Genomic DNA, 26,332 nt, shown 5'->3' with positions numbered 1-26,332 from the left:
CCCACCTCACTAAAGCTATTCTGACGGTTGACCTCACAAAGGCATTTGACAGGATTCGACACGATGCCATTTTGCGAGAACTACAGGCACTACAGGTAGGCTCAAATACCTACAACTACGTTCGCGCCTTTCTCTGGGGCCGCACTGCCTCCCTGCACATAGCTGAGCTGAGCACACCACCTTATACACTCGGCGAACTTGGAACACCCCAAGGCGCGGTCCTCTCCCCCCCTTCTATTTATTATTGCTCTCATTCCCCTAGCTCATAAACTCGCTCTCATCCCACACCTAAGGCATACCTTGTACGCTGATGATATTACGGCATGGACCACTCACGGATCTGATGGAGAAATTGAGGAAACTCTTCAATTAGCAGCTGACACCATCTCCGCTCATGCGTCATCTATTGGGCTCGAATGCTCCCCCTCTAAATCCGCGCTTCTCCTCATAAGACCGAAATCTGCAGCTAATTCGCCCATTCAAATCACTTTACAAGGAACCCCTATCCCCGTCACCCCCACCCTCCGTATCCTTGGCCTTTACTTGCAGGATTCCGGACGCAACGATCATACCCTTAAAACACTCAAGGCCTCCACGCAATCCGTGTTGCAACTTCTACGCCGCGTATCCTCCCTGCACAAAGGTTTAGACGAAGCGGATAGCATGAAAGTAGTGCATGCTTTTACACTTAGCCGCATTTTATACGCCACCCCATATCTTAAGCTGAACAGCATAGAAACAGAGCGAGTGAACGCCATGATTCGTCTAGCAACCAAGACAGCCTTAAACCTACCCCGCAACACTAGCACAGCCAAGCTCCTTGCATTAGGCATGCATAACACCATTCAGGAACTAGTAGACGCGCACCTTCAGACACAGTATCTAAGACTTGCCGCGAGCGCAACTGGCAGGCATATCCTCGCTTCCCTTCGCATCAACATTCCCGCTAATCAGACATCCCTTATAGCTATTCCTCGACACATTCATGCCCCCCTCGTTGTGAAACCCCTTCCCCGGAACATTCATCCCCAGTACCACATCCCTCGCCGCATGGCTCGCGCTAAGGCCCTACACAAGTATTACGGACAAGCCCAGGACGCCATTTGGGTAGACGCCGCGTGCACAACTCATGAAGCTGTAGCAGTTGGTTACAATCCAGCTGCCCTAGCACAGCCCCTCACACACCGCCTTCCCTCTGGCTGTACGTCTGAGTAGGCAGAGGAAACCGCCATCGCCCTAGCCCTTGTACATTCCAATGCAAACTACATCTTTAGCGACTCCAAAACGGCTCTGTTCAACTTCGCGAGAGGCAGGATTCACGCCCCTGCTTGGAAGTTGTTGAACACCCCCTCCAAAAACTTACCACGCAGGGTAGAGCTCCAGTGGGTGCCGGCTCACTCTGGGAATCCAGGAAACGAGGCTGCCGATAAATTGGCCCGAGGTTTGATTTGCCGGGCTCAGGACGGCCTCGGTCCAGGTTTCTCGAGAGAGCGGGCGCACACCTTTGCAGAGCTCACGCAAATGCCCCGCTTAGACCGTCGGACTTACCCTCCTCCACACCCCTCCCTTACCCATTCCCAACAGATCCTCTGGAGACGCCTCCAGACCCGCTCTCTCTCATCCCCTCAGCTGCTATCTCTCTACTGTGGCACCTCCCCTGCATGCACCCTGTGCGGCGACCCTCACGCCACACTCTCCCACATCCTTTTCGGCTGCCCTGCTGATCCTCCCCCGCAGGGACAACCCGCGTTATCAAGTTGGGAGGACTGGGAGGTCGTGCTCTCGTCTCCGGACCCGCCATCGCAGCTTGCTGCGGTGCTTCGGGGTGCCGACGTCATGGACAAACACCGCATGAACGTTACGACGTAGAGTGGGACCGTGCGGTGGTCCAGGGACCCAAGGGGGGTCTAAACACACTTGCCATGACAAAGTTTTTCTCTCTCTCTCTCAGTGTTTGCGGGTCTTCTGCGATTTGTTACGCAAGTATGCATTTTAATGACCCGGCTACTTTTAAGCAATTATCTGTGGAACTTACACACAAATGTTATCTTCTTAATAGGTCATACTGATATAAGACAAATGAACATTTACGTTGGCTCGTATTTTTGAAGGTAAAGAAAGTCGCTTGCACGTCAGTATAACTTTAAAGGCAGTATGTTTATAAATTAAACACTATGCGGGGTTTCCATTCCGCGTTCTTTCTCGAAATTTTTTATTAGCCCAAGCGTAATTACTATAATGTACAGCAAGCTCCATCGGTATACTTCGGAGTGGCCAAGTTGTCTCCGGCACAGTGTGCCAATGCATGCCTGTTATTAACATACAAAACTGATACGCCCACTTTTCTTCATAGCCATACCATTGGTGAAGAGTACCGGGCTGTCCGTCCCGCCCTGGTTTGAGGATTACACAGCCAGATAATTCGCGCCTGTCAAAACGTCTCCGTCACCGGAGTTTGGGCGGTTCTCACTGACAGAGCAGCACGCCTGCCCAAACTTATCAGGCAGGAACGAGTGTGTGAGCAAATCGCACATAGAATTGTCCCCTAGGATGAACTCACTATTATTGCTGTTTCAATATTTAGAACCCGATAACGTGACTATGTCTGAAGTGTTCGGTTTCATTCTTTAGAACGTATTAACGTGACAATGAAAGCGGTATTCTGTTATCTAGAGCCAGAAGCTAATCTGTGCCCGGAGTAGTGGTTGCTTTGTTTCGCCATGAACACAATGCTGCTATCGCACAACTCAGTAATGTCATGGTGATGACTGCGCCATCAACTCCGCAAGAACGCCTGGTAAGATTAGGTTCCCTACAAGCATGCAGCTTTCTGTAGGAAAACCATACATCAAAAACAAAACGAATCACAGAAAATGCCTAGATTCAATATCCTTGCAGATTGAAAACTAATAATCAGCATGCTAGCAGCCCCACTTCTAAAATATTTAATGTCCATTTTTTTTTTCGAAGAGACCGAGAGAACAAAAAATCTATCCTTTCTATGACCCTCGTATATCTTGTTAAAATAATTTTAGGACAGACAAAACTGCTTATGGCTTACTGCGGCGTTCACTCGGCCTCTAGATTAAAAATATATCATAGACATCACCGCAGCGATCATTGTAAAACATGGGAGGTTTGGCTTATTTTGACGTCAAAAAAGCTCGAACTGGAGCGAATGGGTATCTCACTTTATATTCGAAAAGTGCTGGCTTTCAAGCAGGGTCAGGACTAGACCTGAAGAGCAAAAATAGTACTCTAGACGAAGCGCTTCGTCTTGTGTGTTTGTGAGTTCCTCCCATCTAGTCCTGTTCCCTCTTGCAAGCTTGCTCTTTTCCAACATATAACAGCACATCTATATCCAGAATGATGGTATGGCCCGTTCTTTCCCTGTGCTGGAGACATATCTTAAGTTGGCTGTCAAAATTTGCCGAAATTAATTTTCCACAAACATTTCCCTATTGCAGCGGTTCATAGTGTACAATAGACCTTTTCACTGTTTACACCTCGACTCAGACTGTGTGAACGTTGTACTGTGGAACGCATGCGGAGTAGATGCTTGTATGAAACTCGCCAATCAAAACGCTTCAGGCACAGACCAGGGAAAAAGTACGGCGCACAAATAGGCAATTGTGAAAAAGTCCACAAATTTGTTCTAGGGAATTCAGAACACGGAATTAAAACAAAGATCGTCTTTGCTATCATATAACAGCACATCTATATCCAGAATGATGGTATGGCCCGTTCTTTCCCTGTGCTGGAGACATATCTTAAGTTGGCTGTCAAAATTTGCCGAAATTAATTTTCCACAAACATTTCCCCATTGCAGCGGTTCATAGTGTACAATAGACCTTTTCACTGTTTACACCTCGACTCAGACTGTGTGAACGTTGTACTGTGGAACGCATGCGGAGTAGATGCTTGTATGAAACTCGCCAATCAAAACGCTTCAGGCACAGACCAGGGAAAAAGTACGGCGCACAAATAGGCAATTGTGAAAAAGTCCACAAATTTGTTCTAGGGAATTCAGAACACGGAATTAAAACAAAGATCGTCTTTGCTATCACATGAATCTAAGTTACTGGCTTTAAGTTTCAATCCAGATTAGAAGCGATTGCCCATTATCTGAATTGGCATCTGCGTTACTTGAGCTTTTCCTTTCAAAACTCCGCCCCTACTTATTATCTGTTTCCTTTGTTTGCAGGACCGATGTCGATATCGTGGTGATAATCACCAGTGTTCTGACAACGCCAAACCGGCATTCGTGCACCACTTTGCCGGCCAACGCTCTGAAGAGCCCCAGTAACTTGCTGCTAGCTATGGTGAGCACGAACAAAAAGCGTAAAAATATATCGATATTTTTGTGTTGGGAATTTCGCGTACCGAAAATGATGCAAGGAGCAAAAAATGGCTGAGGCATAGCTTAGGTTAAGCCTAGTCAGATGCGAAGCATATTGTCGCCGAGTTGCATATCGAGCACGCCGCTTGGCTAGACGTTCTTCACGCTCTTCATCAGTCTCTGTAGCACGCCGCAACTTTTGCTTCTCATTCTAACGAACGAGCAGCCCTGTCTCCAGGAGGCATCTCTATCCCGTGTACGCCTAGCAGAGGGAGGCGCACCCCCTTGTATACCGCCGCTCCAGCATCACGTGTTCACTACAGCGCACCTAGCGGCAGAAGCAGGAAACACATTGGTCGCGACGCCTCGCGCGACGGCGCGAGCTGGGGCCCCGTTTCTCCTATGTCGTTACGTCACGCATCACGTGGGCCTCCTTGGTCGCGACGCCTCGCGCGACGGCGCGAGCTGGGCCCCCGTTTCTCATCTGCTGTGACGTCACGCACCACGTGGTCATCCTTGGTCACGACGCCTCGCGCGACGGCGCGAGTTGGGCCCCCGTTTTTCATCTGCTGTGACGTCACGCATCACGTGGTATGACATGGAGGTTCACGAAAGGTCAATGGTAACGACACCGCCGCGCTCGAGGAGCTGGGTTGGGCTATTTTAGTATGCTTCGCATAAAAAACAGACTGAAACAAGCTAGGTACATAACTGACGACGACACGTTCTCTCATCGTGCTCGTTAATCTGCTGCGTTTTCAATATTCCAAAATAAAGAAAAACAAATGTAAGCTGCACGCCACATCAGAATGCTGCAGACTTCCTATGAACATTATCACTGACAAAGCAAAGAAAACAGCTTCCCTCATATCTCAGCAGAGCTGAAAGTTTAAAGGTGCCGTATGTGTTGCACTCACGAGTCCGCCACAAGGGCTATTTCTGAAGGGCTATTTCTCGCTGGGCTGCTCGAAATTCTTCCTTCCAGATTATTCTAGTTTAGAGAGAGGGTTCTTTCAGTTGACGTCAGAGAGGCGCAACGTTGCGTTTAGAGAATTCTTTTTGTGCGCGAAATTGCAGGAAAAGGCGGTCCCGATGGCCATGTCGAACTTCGGGATTCCATCACTGACCGTGGCGTTCTCGTTCCAAATGGGTGTCCTCCTCTACCACATTGAGCAAAGACACACCCACCCATTCGACGCATTGTACAAGGAGTGCACCAGCATGTCCATATCAGACTTCTCGACGGCAAGTGTCCTTTACAGATTGGCTTGGGGTGTACGCTTGCTCCCTCTTTTGCCTTAAAGTTCTTTGGGCTTATTGTGGACAAAGGCCATACAAGTTGGGCTTCAAGGAGGGGACGCCGCTATTTCCTCTCTGCGCGCAGACAACATGAACTTCTGGGCAAGTTGGCCGAACGCGATGGTGAAACAGCGCAACTGGACACGCACAGCAAGGCGTTGCATTCTGTACTTTCTACCTTCGTACCACTTTGCGCTGTCTCACCATCCTTCTGTAAGGTTAGAGGGCATGTAGCCAATTTTCGTGAGGAATTTGAAAGTCACGCGTCAGCAGTGAGGCTTCGCTTGCTTAGAAAGTGTTGAATTCCCTTAATTAAAATACACGAATAAGGCTGGTGCACGTTTCACAGTCCCCGTAAAAGTTTGAATCTTAAAATGACAAACGGGAGACGAGTTACTGGCCCTGTGCAGCTGTTTCTCGAAGCAGCAAGGGTAGTGGCAACTCCCGGTAAGCCGTTGAACTTAGTCACAGCGAAAGTACTGATAATTGTCGTAGCAGGCAACGCCATCGAGAAAGAATACCAGCAATATTATGACGCGCGCATTTGGGAGTGCAGAAATGTTGCTCCACCTCGTCAAAAGAAATAAAAACGTATATTTGTTATCGGCAGAGCTTTGTTTGTATAAAAGAGATACAAATACAGATATAAAAACAGATACAGCTGTCACCACCGTTTTCAAGATTTAAATTTTATTATACTAAGAAAGCTTAATATTTGCAAATTTAGGATATGTCATAAAGCTCATTCAGTCTCGTGCACCCGCACTCTTCGCATGCCGAGTGACCTACTGTACCTTGAGGATATGGCTGGATCGGCGAAGATGTAGGTCCATGAAATGCCTTTCGTCATGCGGATAGGGTTCGCTGCTGTCATCGCAGTTTGTCATGACAGAGCGTTGTTTTAACATCGCATATGATTTATAGCGGGCATCGTTTTCCACCTACGCAATGATGAATGGTTTGTAACGAATACACGTTATAACGCGGGCACGCCGTTGACTCCGAGCAATGAGAAAGTCATGGGAGCCAGCTACAAGAAGCGCGCAGTCAAAGTAGGTTACGTAGAGCGGCAAGCTTGGCTAGTTGGTGGATGTTCATCTTAAAAGGAGGTTTCTGCGCCTTAAAACACGGACAGCCGAAGCAGAAGTGGAAAGGATGTGTGTCCTGTCCAATTCTGATTTTCTTGTCCGTGTATTTTAGCGCAGTAACCCCTTTTTCAAAATGTGTGTGATCTCTCCCTTTTAGTCACGTACGTACCCCACTTTTTTCAGGCATGTGGCGTTACTCCACAAGAGCTTCACAGCGAGCGGATCACCATCGGAACCAGCAGCAACAGCTCCTTCGCCGACACCGGCAAAGCTGTTTTAGAGACATTTGACACGCTACCGTTCATGATGCACAAGGTGAATTTCTCTTTTCTTTATGCACCGTCCCTTAGTGCCTTGCTTCTAAGTTTAAAAGCGAAAAAAAAAAAAAACTCCGGTCGCATCACATTCGCATTGTTAACGCAACTGGAACCAGGAATCACTATAAGTATCCGTAGTTCAAACAAGAAGTCCTATCTCTCCCCCTTCCCCGCGTACCTGAACAATTTGATCTATTTATTCGTGCATACCTCTACCAAATGTTGCCTATAGGCGGAGTGGAGCGAACGACAAGCAAAGGTTTTGTAACGAACAGCAAGTTGCAGAAACTAACGAAACTGTGAAGCAAAGATGCAAAATTCAAATTGCGGAATCAAAATAACAGCCTAAAGAAGTCTCTTCAGATAGAAACCGACGACGTGGCTGACAAACCATTGCCGCGAATGTTTGTTTGGTTTGGTTTATGGGGTTTAGCGTCCCAAAGCGACTAAGGCTATGAGAGACGCCGTAGTGGAGGGCTCCGGATATTTCGACCACCTGGGGTTCTTTAACGTGCACTGACATCGCACAGTACACGAGCCTCGAATTTCTCCTCCAAAGAAATTCAGCCGCCACGGCCGGGATCGAACCCGCGTCTTTCGGGCCAGCAGCCGAGCACCACAGCCACTGAGCCACCGCGGCGGCCGAATGTTTGTAGTGTTTGTTTGTGTATTCTTCAAAGCTTTTGCGCCACTATTTCAAACTTTTGCGCCGCTATTTCGGCCCGTACAAGATTCTTCGTCGGCTAGGTGAACTGGGCTATGAAGTCATCCCTGACGAAATGACTGCATCCCAGTGACGCCGCGTACGACCACAAGTTGTCCATGTCGTCCGGTTAAAGCCCTATTATGCGCGCTAAAGCACGTTGTGTTTACACCGTTGGTGTTTATATTTACGCATTTTGTTTTAGTTGTTTGTGGCCGCATAATGAACTAAAGCATCGGGTCGATGCTTCTTTGAAAGGCGAGTAATGCCTCGTATGTTTGTAGTGTTTGCTTGTTCATTCTTCAAAGCTGCTGGCACGCCGCTTTATCGTTTTCTTTGTGATGCAAGACACGCCTAGATTTATCTCGATTGATCGCCTCCAGGTGGAGCCGACTCTACGTTGTTCAAGAGTGTTCTAGTAACCTTACAAGCTTTACCTAGAAAATTCGCTATCAGCTTTAAAAGGAGCACGGCCGAGAGTGGCAGGGATTCTGTTCCACGACCGCTGAGCACGCTTGTTGCTTCGCCGCCGCCGAGTGATTAAGTTTTTTGCGGGCGCAAGTGAGCCCAAATAAAGAGTTTCGTTTTGAAGCGATTCTCACTGTTTTCCTGTTCACCGGTCTGCAGTCACCACTACGTGACAATATAAGAGAACTCATAGTGACGTGCAGGGTGCAGGCAAGCATCGCGACGAGCAAGGGCGGTTGTGAAGCCTCGCTTACTTGCCTTCGTGCGTAATTTTTTACTTCCCCCTTAATCGAATTTCTATCGCATTGCTGCAAAGACCTATTCACATTACTTGGCCTGCATTTTCATGCCCGCCTTTCTGACTTCCACCTCCGATTCGGAATGCCGAACAAATCCGCCCTGACAAGAGCTAATGTGTAAATCTCGCGGTGCGAAACCTACGCACCACAACGTCGTATACGGGTGTGAAGAAATTGCGGGAACTTGAGAAAGCATCGGGAAAAAACATGAATTTTTGGATCTTATTTTGCATTTGTAGTGGTCGTGCTTTTCTGGTACCGTTTTTGGCACATGGCTTTACTATCAGAGCTGCTTAGTCGGAACCTTAAAAAAGTGATTAAGGATGCTTTGTTCTTTCATTTCTTTTTACAATTCATTAAATACGTACTGCTCAAAATAATAACGAGCATGTGTGCTTAAATATGCCGTGTTCACTGGACGGCGCAGTGATACGCCCTCGCTCAGAGGATGCAAAGCACGCTTGCTACGCGCACGCAAAAATAACGAACTTCGTTCGCTGTTTTCATGGTCGCCTTTGGGGAGAGAGCACGAAGAGCAAAATTGCAGCAAAATATAAGGTAGGCGCCTATTCTATGAGAAGTTCTAGAGCGGCACCAAAGAAGCACGGTTTTTATTTGCGCGTTGTGCTGCACCAACGACATGCACTTAACTGATAGCACGCTCAGCATAGGTTGACAGCGTGGAGTCCTCCCTTTATTTTGTACGTACTTTGGTTGTTCTTTCTGAATACTCAGACATAGCTCAGTTTATCCCGTATGAAATCCGCACTCATAAATGGACACTGAGGACGACTCTTAAGTTTTATTATCAGTAATAAATGACTCTGTGCCGTGCAGTGCCGTGGCGTCACGTGTCAATGCCTGCCGCCGTCTTTATGCTCCTCTTTTACTTGCTGTCACGTTTTGAGCGCAACTAAAGGAGGGTGATACACTATGTTTATGTTTCTCCGGCACCAAGTACTGAATTATTTGCCGAAATAATCACATTAAAAGTTTTCCAGAGCTTGATCAAGCGTGTGACAGTTACATCGAATAGCACATAGCAGTTAAAAGCTAAGCGAATGCCAGTTTTGCCATGCCTTTGTGGCTCGCGCATCAAAAACTCTTGCGACGCAGTGAAGTCCATTTTCGAACTTAGCTACTGGTGGCGACCAGTGGATTTCATTTGACGGCCTTTTATAATATGTAAAGGCTTCATTTTCAACGGAACTTTCGTTTCTGTTGTTAGAATGCGTCAGTCTATTGTAACAGGCAACTCTACAGTATCTTCAGTGTTGCTTTAACCCGTTTGGTGCTTATCTTGTCACGGAAGGACAATAAATAAGCTAAAACTGTGTCATTCTATATTATGTGTATCACCCAAAACGTTCTGTAATTTTTAAACATGGTTTTTTTTTAGCTAGAAGAGTGCTTGTTCCAGCATATCATTGTCTGTGGTGTAGCACTTCAGGATACTTTTCAGAACTGTTGAATAAATGGTTGGTTAGATAACTCTTAGGCGTTATCATTTTAAAAATTAGCGTTTGTCCCCCTTTTATTGAAAGGCCTGAAACACACCTGTGGTAACATCCATACGAGTTTCAAATTTATGTTAGAAAGAATGCCACTCAAACAACGAAAAACAGGACGTTTCAAAGCTTGCTCGGTTCCTTCATCAAGTGTGACTACGAGCGAGTTGCAGCATCCATTTCTAAGCCCTCATTTCGTCAGCCACGGGGTCACTGACCCTAGACCGGGAATGGAAGAGGGGAGCAGGGTTCCTAGGAAGTGTCTAACATTTCCCCGCGTTTGCTGAGTACCCACGGGTCAAGTAAGAGCCTTCCGCGTGGGCGCGCTCAGTGTCCAGCACAATAGTTCCCTCGAAGTTAATCTTGTGGTCGTAGCCGCCGCGGTGGCTAAGTGGTAATGGTGCTCGGCTGCTGACCCGAAAGACGCGGGTTCGATCCCGGCCGCGGCGGTTGAATTTCTTTGGAGGAGAAATTCTAGAGACCCGTGTACTGTGCGATGCCAGTGCACCTTCAAGAACCCCAAGTGGTCGAAATTTCCGGAGCCCTCCACTACGGCGTATCTGATAGCCTTAGTCGCTTTGGGACGTTAAACCCCATAAACCATTCGGAGCCCTCCACTACGGCGCACCTCATAGCCTTAGTCGCTTTGGGACGTTAAACCCCATAAACCAATTTTGTGGTCGCATGCCTGGCAGTGTTCCTCCACCGCGCTTCGTTACCTGTTCACTTGTTTGCCATCCACTTTGTGCTGCTTCATTCTTTCGGGGAAGTTCTTGGTTTTGCTAAACACGCAGACCTCTGTCGAATGTTCTTTGTTGAATCTATATCAGTTCTTAGCATTTCGAAAACACAGTTACCCTCGGTGCAGTTGCCCGAAAAGTTTTTCGAAAGCAAGTTTATTTTCGCTATTTCGATGAGCAGCGCACCCTTGAGGTATTGCTTTGTTTACAAGCTTCTAGAAAATAAATTTCTTTTAGCGAGATTTATCAAAATTTGTTTCGCAGCACCGAGCTTAACAGCGCTTGAGAAATTCTAAAGACTGATTTGTATATTGCTTGCGATGTGCAACAGACCTCTCAATAAATAAGGAAGGGAACGGTATTAGTTATAATGATAACTGCTCAGTATTAGTTAGGCAATGCACTAGTTAGCACGTCTGAGCTGTATCCTGATGTACTACATCCCTGACAATGCTTTGCGGATAAAAGTGCTGTTGTAACTCAAAAAGCCTATTTTTTTAAATCTCAGAGGTCTGTAGGTGAAACACACGCTATACTGTTTACTCCTTGCGTGCGAAGAGTTTAAGTTGAACAATATTAAACCTCCCTGGTTCTGTCCGCCGTTCTATCTCACAAGCTGTCATGAATGTCGCGTACAGCGCTTCCCACTTCCTGTCACATCGCCTAGCAGAACACGAGAAGCTTCTTCCGTTATTTAAAGAAGCCCACAACCAAGGATTATTCCGCGAGTATTACTCAGCCGCACACTTGCTCTTCTGCACGCTTTGCCCTTCAACAGGCTTAGCCTCAAGGAATTATTAAAGACCGGGTGCAATAGTGAAAGTTATCTTGAGTTGTCCCTCCTAGCAGACACCCAGCTCATATTGCACAAAGGGTTGTGCAGGAGACGCCCAGCCTTTGCAACGTGATAGGTGAAAGTTAATTCAATGCGCATCAGTCAACAGCTGTTCATACCTATGCAGTTTGTTTTGACGTGCGCCGGAAAAAAAAGATTCCTTCCCAGATGTCACGATTCTAGACGGAACTGTCCAGAAATGGCAAGAGTGCTATGGCGCCAATTTGTGGCTGAGCCTCTCCTGTGTGAAAGTCGGCCAGAAAGCTGCAGCACTGATTAATTAACACATTCGTTGTACTGTTCATTACTCTCTCAGTCCTTGAGCTAAAACGAATGCTAAAACTTTTTTTTATTGCCTCGCTATCATCCAGGCCGGCGTAATCATGAGCACCCCAGGCATCCGGACAAACTTCACGTGGTTCCTGTTCAACGTGCACATGACGGACCTCACAGGGCGCTGCCTCACTGGAGGCCCTTTCGAACGTTTGAAGGGCTTCAGGGACTTTTACACGTCGGAATGGCGACGTTTGAACCAATGAAAGACAGGCTTCGGTCTGTTCCAATGCTTCCTGCTTCCACATAGCTCGATGCTTCACCCATACTGTTAATGTTTTGCTTTCTAGGTTGAAATGAATATTATTACATAAAGTAAACAGAGTCCGCCTATGTTTGTTCCGCTGCACTCTGAACTTACAGCCACCGTGAAGTTCTCTTATACAGAATTCTAAGCGTCAAAGCCATAAAGCTATATATAAGTATACATATTTTCGCTGGCATTGGTGACTTATTTGGTCCGCCGTTGCTTTTGGGATGCGACCAACAGGTGATGTCTCAGGTAATCCCGTGCTCTCCAGCTCGCTCTGCGTGTAATAGCGCGCAAGTGGCATTTATTTCATAGCAACCAATCAGAGCAATGTCATATTTATTTATTTATTGACCTAAGCAGCCACAAAGAGTTCTTTTGCATCTTGTGGCGCACCAAGACAGATTGGCTTACGCTGCAAAGCCAAGTTAAAACAGAGTTTCTTATGCCGTAGAGGTCGGTTTGGCTGCTTGCTTTTACTGCTCGCTCTCATGCGTGGCTTTGGAATCCTGCTACTGCCTACACTGTGATGTATTTTTCTCCACACTGCGCAAACTCGAGCAGCGTTTCCTTTTCATAGCTGTCAGTTCAGTCCTCTTCATTTTACGGCTGCATCGCTACTGCCGCAAGGTATACCGAAGCACGGGATTGACTTGAGGCCAGTGGTAATGGCAACACCAACTTTTTCTTTGCTCTCTGCGTCACTAAGATAAAGCGAACGAAGCTGTCATCAAGGACGCCTCAACGATCGTCTATGTCCTTCTTTGTCAGGCTAGAACAGCAGTAATTAGTGTGCCCAGTGTGGTTCCATTTGTTGGAAGCATGCCATTGGATAATGAGTGCCACCATCTGTGCTATAAATGCCGGAACCGTTTTGCCCACAGCTTTGGCATTGAGCGAGTGCAGTGAGCCGTCCTTGCAACTACTTATTTCCTTGGCGTTGTCTGGAACCACGCTCCAGAAGCTTGGATTTTTTATTGCGTAAGCAATACTGCGCCAGGCTTCGAGCCGTCGCGTAGCTCCCGGCGGCGGCCGAGGTCAAACGGATGGAGCGCCGTTGCCATAGCAACCGTTTCAGCCGCGCTCCACCACGCGGCAGGACCGTCGCTGCGCCGCCGCCGCTGCCGCGCGCCTAGTCGTGCGCTCTCGACGCATATGTTGGAATTTGGAGAGAGGAAGCGGGAGGGAAACGGGGAGGGGGGGGGGGGGGGGGCAAAACAGTTGCTGCTTGTTTACGCAACTTGCCCGGGTTTAACCAGAGCTAAACCTCAGCTAATTTTTTGCTTCCTTTTTTACTCGTACTTACTACTGAGTCCACTTTCCGGAACTGGGACTTCTGGAAATGGGCTATACATATATCCATGCTTCAAACTCTACGGCAGACAGCCATGTTGGCCGGAGCAAGGGAAGACAAAGCTACTTTTTCAAACAGCCCAGGTTATCATCCGGGTTCATCGGGGTGAATGTAACGGGCCTCCTCAAGATATGAACTCCTGGTTCAAGACATTGCGAGGAACACAGTATTTCAAATTTAGTTTTAAAGACAAGTCTTTCGTCTGGCGCTTTCAAAGACCTTATCCCTCACCGCGTAGGCAGATGCAGGCCCGCAAAACTAGCGGCACAAAGCATCCTGCTGCACGAAGAATGCTCGCACTTTTATCTCTCAAATAACAAACACTGAACTGCGAAGTGTTTTATTCGTACAGAGAGCTACTTGCCCTGCTGCCGATAGCAGAAATGAAACTAGAGCAATAATTTAGCGATGGCCGCCTAATCCGTACTTTTTGCATTGCAGCTGTTTTCAGAGCAATGGGTATTATGCTGAAGAGAATAAGAAGTGAGGTTGTCAATAGCAGGCAGATTTTGCGGAGCTCTCTTTTAATACCTTAAAAGTAGTTTCGCTGGATTCTAGAAGGTCATGAAGCCATTCTCGTTCGGCATCAGGCGGGTACGCCGAAAGATAGTGTTCGTGTCCGTGCAAAAACCAAAGTGTTTATAAAAGAGCGTGTTGCGGGATTGCATTCTCATTTTATTAAAGCGAGGAGTGCGAAGTACAAGTGCCCGCTTATTAGAAACCGGTACATGCCAAAGCCGTGACTCAGCTAATGGAGCTGTTAAATATTGAGTCAGTTTTGCTGCTTCGGGGTAGAGTTCAGTTAGCTTTTGTTGCTTAGTGCTCAGTGAACATTGTTAGTTTGGTGTGCGCGTGCTGTGAGTACAGTTAGATCTTTTGGTACGAAAGCACTACTAACACGGTTCCAACTAAGAATTTCGTGTGAAGCCTCTGAGTAACTCGGGTAAGTTCGGAGGAGCGTCGCGCCAGCTGTAGTCAATGGGAGAGCGATTTTGAGGGGGACCTTCACAAAACCTAAAGTAGCTTAATCTCGATCATACCATGATCTCAACCTGAGTCTAATATTGTCGCCAGACGTGCCGAGGACCCCGCAAAGTAAAACCATGGCCTAATCAGGCAAAAAACACATGCTTTCGCACCTCTACTTCATTTAATAACAATAAAGTCGTACCACTTTTTTGTGCAAAGTTCAGTTGCTCTCTTGTTCTTGACTTCTCTGTTCACCGTAGTCAAGATGAGGCTGATGCTGCGTGTGCTCCACAAAATCTCGTGTACTTCGAAGAAGAGAAAACCTATAACCTTAACCGTGACATAAAAGGTAACCCTCACCAAGGAGTAATGGTAGATGATTCACGTGCTGTATAATGCCAGGTGTTAAATTTATTTAGAGTGTTGAAAGCTAGTATGCCAGACCCAGCACTGACACGTTGCGGCACAGGAGCAATAAGAATTCGTGTTTTCCTTCTCAGTAGAGGACACGCGTTCTCTGCGCGGTGCTGGTACTGCTAGAGGTGACGTCACATCCGCCCATTTGGAGCCAGGTGCACGTTGAATGCCGGCAAGCGGACAACAACTAAACATCAAATACACAGCCATGCGCTCCCAAAGATAAGAAAAACATGCCTGTGCGCTCGAGTAATGGACGTGTCCGGAAAGTAAGAGCGCAATGTGCGCTGACCGAAAGTTCGAAAGCTTGTTAAAAGATGGCTTTCTCCTGTAGTTTGCAGTGCTCCGCCACCAGCACCTGGCCGAATTGGATGCTTAGGAAATATTCTATCCCAGATTCTCATCGGCTAAGGTTCACGGACAGGTTCGTGCAGTTTATGGCGAACTTATTGATAGTCGGAATGTGGCCAATAGGTGCCGTGAATTCTCGGGAGACGGAACGGGTCTTCATAAATTGATGTGGCCGCCGTCTGTTTTCACCCAGGGTCTAAAGAAAATCCAAGTTAGATAAGGCATGTGATGATAAGGGAATTCTATGAACTCTTTAAGGAGCGTAGAAGAGCGACAGTTGTCCTTTGACAATCAATGGAGGGCACACATGAGAAGCAGCGTACGTCTGCTTCGCTGCAACGCTTGGTTACACTCTGCACGGACCACTGCCTATAGCCTGTGACTGTATTTAAGAGAGAGGGAGCATGCGCTGTATGACCGGCACCCAGTGATTTTTCCTTTTTGCTTTGTTTCTGAATAAACATCTTGACGGGCGACGGTTGGCCATTAAATAAGTCTGGACAAAACAAGTAATGACGTGGTTAAAGCACCAGGCGGGAGACTTCCATAATCACGGTATAAAAAAAAACGTGGCTCCCAGTTTAAAGAGGCGCTTTCATAATGGCGGTGGATGTGTTAAAAGTAAACTAATGAAATTTTAGTTGATTTACGGTAAATGTTTGCCAAATAAACATCCTCCATGCATATGCTGACTCTTCGATCGTTTCGGACATGCCTCGTATATTTGAGGTGCAATACTGATCTTTCATTTATTATATATATTTTATTCTGCAGGCCTCTGCTTGAACACTGAACGCAACATACTCAGACCACAGAAGCCACTTAGTGTAGAGTGTGAGGGGAGATACATAATGTAAACAACCGTAGGAGTTCCAGACACTGTGAACAGTAGCCATCTCTCTTATCCCTTGGAAGTCTTCTGCCATTCTGCGACGTAGAAATCCTTGAATCCCTTCACGCGTTCGAAAGAGCCTTGTTTGAAGCACCACCCGGTGTTGTCCGTCAGGTGCACGTTGAAGAGAAACCACGTAAAGTTTTCCCGCCTGTTCGGCGTGTTCATGACAAATGTGGCCTGCAAGAAGACGCGAAGGCAATAACTCGTTACGAAATGTTTGGAACAGAAAGGTGCAAATGGCATGAGCACAATAAGGAACGTGAAGCAACAGGACAGGCGCCAACTATCAACTGAGGTTTATTGCACCCCTCCCTGCATTTACACGCAGCACCCAGCCGTATCACAGAAGCCAGACATCAGGAAGTTATGAAAGTTTGTCTAATTTTCATGAAAAAATTAGCTGCCCATTGATCAAATAATATCCTATTTCTCCTAGAACTTGAAGCACCGACGCTGAAGGACTCATTGCCACTTGAAAGGACCCTCCTGCATTCACTCCACAAATGAATAGGCGAGAAGCGTAGTAGTTGAGCGAAGTAGCGAATGATTATAAAAATGACAAGTCTTAAACATATCTCTCGAAAACAGCACCAAACAGTCAGATTCCTCGTAATGCACGAAATATATATTGAAACACCACTTTAAAAAGTGCGCATAGAGGGTGCTAATCCTGTGTTTCACCCACGTAAAGCCTATTTTGGAATGAATCTGCGCTGTTTTTGACCCTTATAATTTCCGTATTTCTTCGATATGCGCCAAAACTGTCAAACTTCGAAATTGGCGTGTATCAATACTGACCATTGAGCTAATCGATACTGCATCTTTAAAGAGGACAGCGCTAGCTAAAGAGGGACGAAGGAAAAACTGGGACAACGCTCGTATGTTTGCTTTTTAAAAACTTGTGCGGAATAAAACTTTAGAGCTGGCGTTTACTGTTTATGCTGCTTCATTGTTATAATATATGACGCCGTGACAATTCACTCCGTTGATTAGCTGCAATGAAGGTCATCGATCGGTCCGAACACGAAGAAGATACATACCGATGATATCAAGAGATTCCCTTTTTCATCCCCCTCCCCTCCGTTTTCGTCGTCGCTGCGTCTCTCGCGCATGAATGGATATACAGTTAATATCACGTTACTGTGCGAGACATCTATGCTCACTTTTATTCCTAACAGCAGCCGACTCCTCCACCAGCCTTAATTAGGAAACGATACCGCTGCACCGATGTAATTAACTGGCATAGCCATTTGGCTCTACATAGTTGTGTTTCAAATTCATCTTACCGCGAAAGACGCGGGTTCGATCCCGGCCGCGGCGGTTGAATTTCTTTGGAGGAGAAATTCTAGAGGCCCGTGTACTGTGCGATGTCAGTGCACGTTAAAGAACCCCACGTGGTCTAAATTTCCGGAGCCCTCTACTACGGCGTCTCTCATAGCCTTAGTCCCTTTGGGACGTTAAACCCCATAAACCAAACCAAATCATCTTACGGCAACGGTAAACGTCCAGTTAATTTGTGTTAACCAGTAAGACAAATCTATAGGACACTTTCGGTTAGTACAGTGGTGAGCAGCTTTGTCTAGAGCGCTTGAGCAGTGCGCACTTGGTAACAAAAACCGAAATTAGAGAGCAGCCCCTCATTACAGGGCAAAGTTTTGGTGCCTGCTTTGTTTACGAGGCTATCTGGTGCTAATTCCGTGCAAGCCTTGCAGCTGGACCCTAGAGGCTGCCACAAAATCTGGATTTGTTTGCAAGGAAGTGCACCGCCCGAGCGCTGTAGACAAGGCTGCTCACCACTGTACCTCTTTTACAAGCAGATGAAATACCTTCATTTCAGAATACTTGTATTTGTGCCCACTTGAGGTTTTATCCAGGCAAATTAGTACTGCTGCAAACCCCGTCGGAGAAGCGTTAAAGTAGTTTTCAGCGCTCTTAATTTCTGTTCATGATCAGCGATTGGAAGAGGTTAGCCGCTGGCATTGTTTCGTGCTCCACTGAAGTCCGCTTGCAGCCTTTGTTACCTGATTTGTTACGCGAGGTGCTGTAGCTCTTGAGTTTTATGTTTGCCCTCGTGCTCTCAGTACTGTGTGATACAGTTTACCCACTACCACTTTCAATATTACTATCTCGCAATGGAGCCATTGAAAATATAAACAAAAATAGTATTTGCTTAGTCACAAAAAAAACGGCTTTATAAATTACTTGACGCGCATAGCCTAGTAGTAGCCATTAACAGGCAGCTGTGACGTAGGGGGATAAGAAATATGGTACATAAAAAGAGCATGCGCGTACTTTATCTTTCATGAAGTCCAATGTGTCGTACGACTGGAAAACAGTTTTGTTATATATCTGGAACCACTGTGGAAGGCTTAGTCCAGCCGCGATTTTCTCGCTATGAAGTAGTGCCATGCCAGTCTGACATGCCTAGAAGAGGAGAACGGCCGTGAAATGAAAGAAGCGGTCGGTGACACTCGCTTACACAGACTTCATTAATTGTTAAAACAAGAGTAATGCCCGTCTCAAGGAATCTTAAACATCCCAAAAGACAGTTGATACGGGCGAGTTGGTACATGGAGATACATGGCGCATGGAGATAGTGACGCTGAATAATTGCTTCTAGTTCTGTTTTATTTGTTTTTTTCCCTCACCATGACTACTTCATATACTGCCTCAAGCGGTACATTCAATCATTTGGTTACTAGTCAGCGCAAGCGCGTGTCTCGTTACCTTTGTCTTTGCTCAAACGTTATTACATCCGCTGCGTCGTGCTGAAGGATGTCGGCCAATTTGACGTAATCGAGACAGCACTAACGCTGTAAGAGGAACAAATGTCTATGAGCTAGCCTCAAGTACGCTTACCCTGGGAATGCCTATGGCGGTGTGTTCTCTATATTACTACAAAACCTTAGCAATAACAAAGCTCCAAAACGACGCCGAAAGGCCCACAAATGAAAGCCCACAAGAAAATTGACGCACTGGGATGTCAATAGTCGAAGGAGAGGTATACAATACAGCGGCAATTTTTGCATTCTTTCCCGTTCGCTGTCTTGTTCACTCGTACAAAAACATGGCTAAGAAGCCCAAGCTGACCGCCTTGGTTTCGCTTCTATCAAGCTGAAGAATGAGTGTAAAGCAGGGTTCAAGTTTGTAGGACGTGTTGTATGGCACCCTCTAGGTAGTGGACAAGGTGCCCCAACCGCGTACTCTATATCCCGTATTACTGATTAATGCGGGGAGCCGAACAAGGTAGCACAATTTGTACAATGTGGAACTCCTAGTAGTACAAGGTAGTTGCGGCTAGGGGCGCCACCCAATTTTAAGGACTGCTGTGCATGGGCCGCGTCAGCTACTGGATGATCAAGTAAATAACACAAATGTGGCAAAACGAATTCTTCCGGCCGATGTAATAAAAATCGTCAGTTCACTTACGAATAGCACGATTCGGAATATTCGCGCAACAAACTGAGGCCACAGTATATTAATGAGTTCTGTTCCCTGCATCATTCAAGTGCAACGACCACGACCAATTTCTTCGTGCGTCCCTCCCCTATATCCCCTCCGCTGCTCGAACACTCCGTAGCCACTAATGTATGTGTTGTAGGGCGAGCTCGGTAACTTAGTAAAGATTAAAACGGCTGCTCTTGGCAGGGCGATACAGAGTCCTTCCGGCACAAGTTTGTTCTCTTATCCAAGTGCCACTTCTGATGCCGAATGCCACACTTCCTACGTGGCACTACGAGTAATGCATGACGTACGACGTCCGCCGCTATGGAAGAAGGTGGCGCTGCTGAACACTGTCAAGTTTCGCTTACACTACATATATATATATATATATATATATATATATACCCCCGAAAGCAGCAGAATGGACAGCCGTCGCCGTAGCTTAGCTGGTAGAGCACCAGACGCGAAATTTGGAGATCGTGGGTTCGGATCCCACCGGCAGCATGTGGTTGTGTTTCTTCTACTTTTATTATTCTCTCAATTGATGAAAACTACAAAATTCAAAAAATAAAAAGACATTTCTGGTGCTCCTTGGTTTCGATGGCTGTTGGCTTCTGTTATTTATGTCACAATTTTATTTGTCGAAGTCATTCCTGCCGTTTTCATTTCCGCAGGTCACTGTTATGCTGTCCTTAATGTGATTTCAAATTTCATTGCTAGTTTTTACTCGGACAGCAATAAAATTGCCTTCTTCCAATAAAAATAGGTACCTCGTTCAGAGATATATTTCGGATGCTGAGTTAAACTCGAAGAAACTTTGTGATTCTTGCCTCGCTGTCCCCCATTTGAAGGCATTCAAGAGAGTGCGCCGTGCCCTCCCAAACAAAGAGACCAAGTGGCACCTGCCTGCGAGTAGTCTGAGACGACCATGCCCATGCACTCCTTGTAGAGGGCGACGAACGGAGAGTCGTGGCGGGTCTTCATGAAGTACGTGGTCACGCCCATTTGGAGGGAGAAAGCCACGGTGAGACTACGCGGCCCGAAGTCGTTCAGGGCCATCGGCAAAGCCTTGTCCTGTTGAATTCACACACACTTTCAAACACCACCTGAGGAGATCGACGCAGCAGCATTTGACGGAGTGCGGTACAGATTACTTTGGGAGAGAGCCCAGCTGGCGTCCGTAGATTAAATGGGGCCGTAATAGCTCTCATGTGCCATAGGGCAAAACTAATCCCCCCCACAATTTCTGACGTTCGTCTGCGGTATCAGTGTGACTTAATACTGCATAAGACGACCAGAAAACGTGACGTGCCAGTGCGAGCACTAAGCCGCTGCGAATCTGCTCTCAATAAGGTTTCCATGGAATCTACTGAGAACACTCCAACAGCAAAGCGTTGTTCGTGGAGGCACATATTGTAGATCAAGAGTGCGTAGAAGTAGTGCCCTCAGTTGGACTTAATTGTTGGACTCCTCTTGCTCGGCCAGATATATTCTTTCCGAGAAACGTCGCTTGCATCACACAGCGCAGCCGCTTGGCCGTTTCTTGTTAGTGATACAGGGACTAGTTCGGGGACCCTCTTAATGTAGAGTGAATCGTTTAGGCAAAAGAAAAACCTCAACCTTCATAGACATTATGCGTACTGATGACTGTCATGCATATGCAAGCTAGTCATCAGGTCGAATAACTAATAGGCGCGCACATAATTCCCTTCCTTAACTTCTTCAGCCGTGAAACAAAACAGAAGGTGTCGTGAGGAACGACTTTTTATGTTTGAAACATTGTTTTCCGCAACAAAAAATGACGTGATTTGAACGGTTGCAGCCTTGATTCTGTATATGGCATCCCAGCTAAATCTAACCATCAAGACGAACAACAAAACAGCTGATTGAAATGTTTCACCAAGCTACCGTTTACGTAATACAACTTTTAGTACTTTTAAACAAGAAATCGCACTGTTAAGAATCAGTTTCCGAGCGGCAATGGTGCCACTAAAATGCACCGAGACACGTCTCACGGAACAAAATGAGGTTTTGCGAGCGCACAGCGACAGAGGTAAGATCCAGAAGATGGTCACGTGATAGCTTTTTAAAATGCCAATAAATAAAAATAAGTAAACGATACGTTGATGGAAACACTGCTGCTAGCTGTTTTCCGAGACTTCTGTACTGACATTTTGTTCCTCAAGCCAATAAATGGAATCTTAAAGCCAATAATTAGAAAGGTAAATAATTATACTTCAATATTTAACCATATTAGATAAATGTTACGGATGGTTTGTCAGTTAATAAAGTTAGTAAGCAGGAGGTCACACTGCGGAACACAAAACATATTTCAAAGAACAAAGAATGAAAAACATGACCAAGGAACATAAAATTTGGACGCCTTATATATCTACTCACTTGCTAGGTATTGATTTATTATTTGTTTCTTTACTCATAATGCATGTTGTGATTTAGAAGAACTTTTTGTTGGGCTAGATGGTGCATGTTGTAAGAAAAGAGTAGCGCAACCAAGACGAACACAAGAGAGGACCAGAAGAAAAAAATATTTACAGGTGAAAGCGCTTAAAAATAATAACTGTATAATAAACAGTGATTTTAAGCATTGCCGGGGTTAATAAGACGCATGGTTATTAGCAAATGGCACGTGCTTCGTCTTGCATATGTAGATGTTCCTTCATTGAGGACTAATGCCTTCATGTCGAGTGTTTCGTTCTATATATCCTGCTAGTCTCATCTATCTTTGCAGTGCTTTAGGCATGTGGACGGTACAATGACTATAAAAGGTGGCAAGGCTGATTTCGCGAGTTTTTCCCCGGTGTGAATCGCGACCTACTGGCTATGCTGCACAGCATGCAAGCAATGCACCTCACCACGCCATGCCTAGAGCTTTGGATACTTCCGTGAATGTTTGTAGACGTCGACACATAATGCTAAAAGAAAATGCAGATATATCTAGACAAATCTTGTCAGTACTGAACGCGTCGGCGTCTCACTTAGTTAATTTTGTACATAGAGTGAACTCGACGGTTTATTTGTATTCTGTTAGAAGTTACAAGCAAGTTATTTATTCGTTTGAGACAAATCTAGCCCTGTTGCTAAAGCAACTACGGTGTAGTCTAATGAGCAAAGACAGTTAGTGCTAATTATTTAAACAGGGAGAAAGTCATCTGATAGCCTATGAGGCCTGTAATGATGTCCTTTTTTGGCTTTACAGCGTCATGTGCATGGAGAAAGAAACAGGCTTTTCCACGTTTTCCCAGGTCCTGATCTGAGGATTGCTCATGTTTCGAGGGTACTGTTTCCAAGCCACTCCACTCTTTGTGTGAACAATGTATGTGTTATACGTAAATCAGACCTGTGTTGCTGGGTCTGTGGGTATGTCACACGATATTCAGATGTAAATTTACGTTTTGATATGAATGGCAAACGTTGTTTCAAAAAGCTAGGTTCCATCAGTTTCGGTTCAGTTTTCGTTATGTAGTTACTGAATGAGATTGATAACTGGCTGGCGCCTAGTCAGAAGTGAACGATAAACCGAGAACAAAACTAAATTACGCGGCCTTTGGTGGTATTGCTCACCATGACAGGCGTTTTCTCGTTCGGACTCCTCAGGGCGTTGGCAGGTAGAGCGATGCACGCCTCTTTGCTTGGTATTGTCAACACGGAGGTTATTATCACTACGATGTCAACTTCATCCCTGCAGCCGACAGGAACAAAACAACCAAATAAAAAACAGTGAAATAATTATGACAGGCGAAGCATATAAGGCACAAGCGGCTAAGTCAAACAGAGGTACACGTTTTAGAACCACCATTGGAAGAAGGAAGGGAAAACTTTAGTTCTACTAATGCTTTTCCTGCGGTTTGGGGGCATCTTCAGAGACGTCTTGGTTCTACCCCCAGGAGCCTTCTCTGTGGAAGTCGTCCGCCTCTAATCAATGGTCGGTTGCCATCAGTCCAGGGCTCCGCTGGCCACTGCCGCCCGTTGAGCTCGCTGTACCAGACCCTGTTGGTCTTCACAGCAGTCGCTGGACAGCAGTCTCCCACTGCTCCGCATTCGGGTTTTGTATTTTGGGGACCACGTGTATGTTTTGGCAGGCCCATGTGATGTGGTATATAGTAGGTTTTTCTTCGCATCAGGGACCTATGTCCGCGTATATCATAGGGTGAATTTTATTTAGTATATGTAGGTTTGGGAAACAGCCTGTTTGTAATTGTCTCCAAGTCACAGCTTCCTCTCTGCTGAGATATTTGTGCGGTGGGGGATATTGCATTATTCTGCCTCAATAGTTTTGTAGTAGGGCAGAGTATTCCCTGGGTGCTGGCGCGAGTTCCGCGGTCTCGTTGGATGCTCTAATTAGCATAAGTGCAATTACCTGAAGGATGGTAAGATGTGTTTATATCGTTGTGTAACATAATGACATGATTGACGAGGCACGTAAAGTGGAACTCGTGTATAGAGCTGTAGGCAGCCTCCGAATATTTCTCAACACCTGCAGTCTCCTAGCACGAGCTGTAATAACACGACAGATGAGCGTATTCGCATTTCGCCAGCTTCAAAAGCGGCCGTCGCGAGCGGGTTTCCATTCCGACGTCTGGTGCTCCCCAGGATGAAATCTTAAGCAATGAACTTCCCAGGCAAGTCACTTTCTATATTGAACGTGAGGTACATTCTGCGGTGCCCGTAAATGATTGTCGTCGAATACGAAGTTTAACCACAAATACACGGCAGAAAAACGTGGCAAAGGAATTCTCAACTCCCAGAGCTCCATATTTCCTAACGTACCGGGACAAGAAGAAAAAAGAAGGGGTATACACTTATTTTATACACCATTTCAGACAGAGCACATTATCTCCATATGGCAGAATTATCAAGTGAGACAATTTGTGAAAATCAAAAAGATTGAACGATGTAAGCATACAGAACAATAACTTAACCCAAGGCAAGATCAAAATTGCTTTTTTTCCATCACTGTAACACGTAGGAACACAGGCTACTGAAACTTGATTGCTTACGCAGGACGTCTTCTTTAACTGAATACCTGTTTTGCGTCCCTGGCAACTGAAACTTTTTTTTTCTGTAATCACAATCTTAGGCAAATATGAATCTCAAATGTTCTCCACAATCACCCTCGTCGTCTTGGCGGCTGTGGAGATCTGATTCGAGTTCAATTAGAAGACCACAGTGCCGACAGCTCAATGCAGGCGAAACGCTAAATCTTGCGGGCAGATTTGTTATCACCCGACTCTACGATCTGGAGTCGAGTACAATTTATTTCTAATTTTCTAAATAAAGTGTGCTCAGAGGCCCTTGCATTCTTTGACATTATCACCGTTTTGAGCCACTGCTTTTCTTCAGTCTCACCTAGAAGACCAAGATATCCTATACTCCAGCCTTCTCAACAGTGTGTGTACAGTCCGCGGCATATTGCTTTCTATTCTATCGTATGCATCGGCTTTATAAACACCACGTAGGAAGACCAGGAAAAACACGGGAAAGTGCGAGATCAGGCGGGCGCTGCTTCCGTGAAACTTAGCCATTCTACTCCGATGCGTTTCATTCGGGCAGTATTTTCTAATCACTACATGATAAAGAAGCTTTGACAGTTTCTATCAGAGTAGCAACGCGTTGCGATTGAATGATGTGAGCTCGAAACAGGAACACAAGTACACAAACACCGACGTTGGGTCTTCATCCTGGGTCTTAGGGTAGCCACGGGATTTCTAAATCTGGAAAGCAGCTAACATTCTAGTATCCCCGCGACCACTTTATAGCTAAAGAACATTGCAGCTTCTGAGACAAAACGCGTCTCCTCTGTAACGGCATTACTATGTTGTGAAGAACGACAAAATGCATCCTATTAATCAGCTTCATTTGAGCGCTGGCAGTCATAATGCGGCAGCCCCTTATTAAAGCGCAGTTATCTTCCAGGAAGCTCTATTTACTTCGCACCGCATTTTCCCCCAGTCGCCGCAGTGTGGCAGTGTCGTAGAGCAGAAGTTATGAAAGCGGTTAGATTTGGGGTGTAGGCAAGGAATTATGAAGCATGAACTTGTTGAACCCTCAACCCTTGTCAAATATATCGAGGCCGCCATCAGACAAATATGAATCCCTTCCTCTTAAGGCAAGAACAGCAACTTTGTGACGTCACAGCATCACATGTCTACTTTCCATCGAAATGCATACGGCTAGCCATCACTGAATGATTTCTAGCTTACACCATGCACATTCCAAGGAATAATGCGTTCGCTGTGAGTTCGCCCAGCGAGGCTAAATGTTGAATTGTTATACAACTTGTTAGATTTGTAGCTCGTTCACAAAGAAGAGAAACCCTCAGCTCATTTTAGCCCAACAGTCAATTCCTTCGTCTTCTGCTTTGCAGATTCTAGAAATATTTCTGACCCTCTGCCGAACTGCGTCACACTCACGAGGATGTGTTCTCGGCGATGTATCGGAGCTGGCCCCAAGCGTTGCCTTCATAGCTGAAGTATCCAACGGCGAACATTAATTTGTGCTTTGCTCTGTCGTCTCCCAAGATTTTTCGAAATCCCTGGAAATGAAAATGTCATTGTTTACTTCGAGACACCGCACTACTTTAAAACGAATACCTGCAGGACGGGCATATAAAGCAGAAAATAGGGTGCCTGCGATCTAAAAATACCTAATTAAAAGCTGTTACCACTCCAGAACCAAGCAGGAGTGGTATCAAAATACAACAAA

General features: G+C 46.0%; 2 protein-coding genes across 2 annotated transcripts in view; one reads left to right on the top strand and one right to left on the bottom strand.

Moving 5' to 3' along the window:
• Positions 1-12,135, top strand: part of LOC149331885 (uncharacterized) — a 30,151-nt gene extending 18,016 nt beyond the window's left edge. Inside the window, exons 8-11 of the mRNA XM_089557429.1 lie at positions 4,205-4,322; positions 5,417-5,584; positions 6,910-7,041; positions 11,968-12,135. Coding sequence (XP_089413555.1) covers positions 4,205-4,322; positions 5,417-5,584; positions 6,910-7,041; positions 11,968-12,135 — 586 coding nt within the window. The remainder of the gene's footprint in view (positions 1-4,204; positions 4,323-5,416; positions 5,585-6,909; positions 7,042-11,967) is intronic.
• Positions 12,136-16,171: 4,036 nt separating this feature from the next.
• On the bottom strand, positions 16,172-26,117 carry LOC149331884 (uncharacterized). The gene is made up of 5 exons (XM_089555588.1): positions 26,041-26,117; positions 23,192-23,309; positions 20,516-20,683; positions 18,458-18,589; positions 16,172-16,342 (listed from the first exon to the last, which is right to left on the bottom strand). Exons 1-5 carry the CDS (start codon positions 26,115-26,117, stop codon positions 16,172-16,174), a joined length of 666 nt encoding a protein of 221 aa, XP_089411714.1.
• Between the last annotated feature and the right edge of the window lie 215 nt (positions 26,118-26,332).

This window comes from Amblyomma mixtum, chromosome 8 (assembly GCF_055824585.1).
Source record: "Amblyomma mixtum isolate Tamu chromosome 8, ASM5582458v1, whole genome shotgun sequence".
Classification (NCBI taxonomy): domain Eukaryota; kingdom Metazoa; phylum Arthropoda; class Arachnida; order Ixodida; family Ixodidae; genus Amblyomma; species Amblyomma mixtum.
This window is presented reverse-complemented; position numbering and strand designations above follow the sequence as displayed.

Coding starts and splice junctions, on each gene's coding strand:
- LOC149331884 (XM_089555588.1), bottom strand. CDS start 26,117: ATGTTCGCCGTTGGATACTTCAGCTATGAAGGCAACGCTTGGGGCCAG. Junction 23,310..26,040: donor ATCGCCGAGAACACATCCTC/GTGAGTGTGACG, acceptor TGTCGGCTGCAG/GGATGAAGTTGACATCGTAG. Junction 20,684..23,191: donor ACGAGAAAACGCCTGTCATG/GTGAGCAATACC, acceptor TGAATTCAACAG/GACAAGGCTTTGCCGATGGC.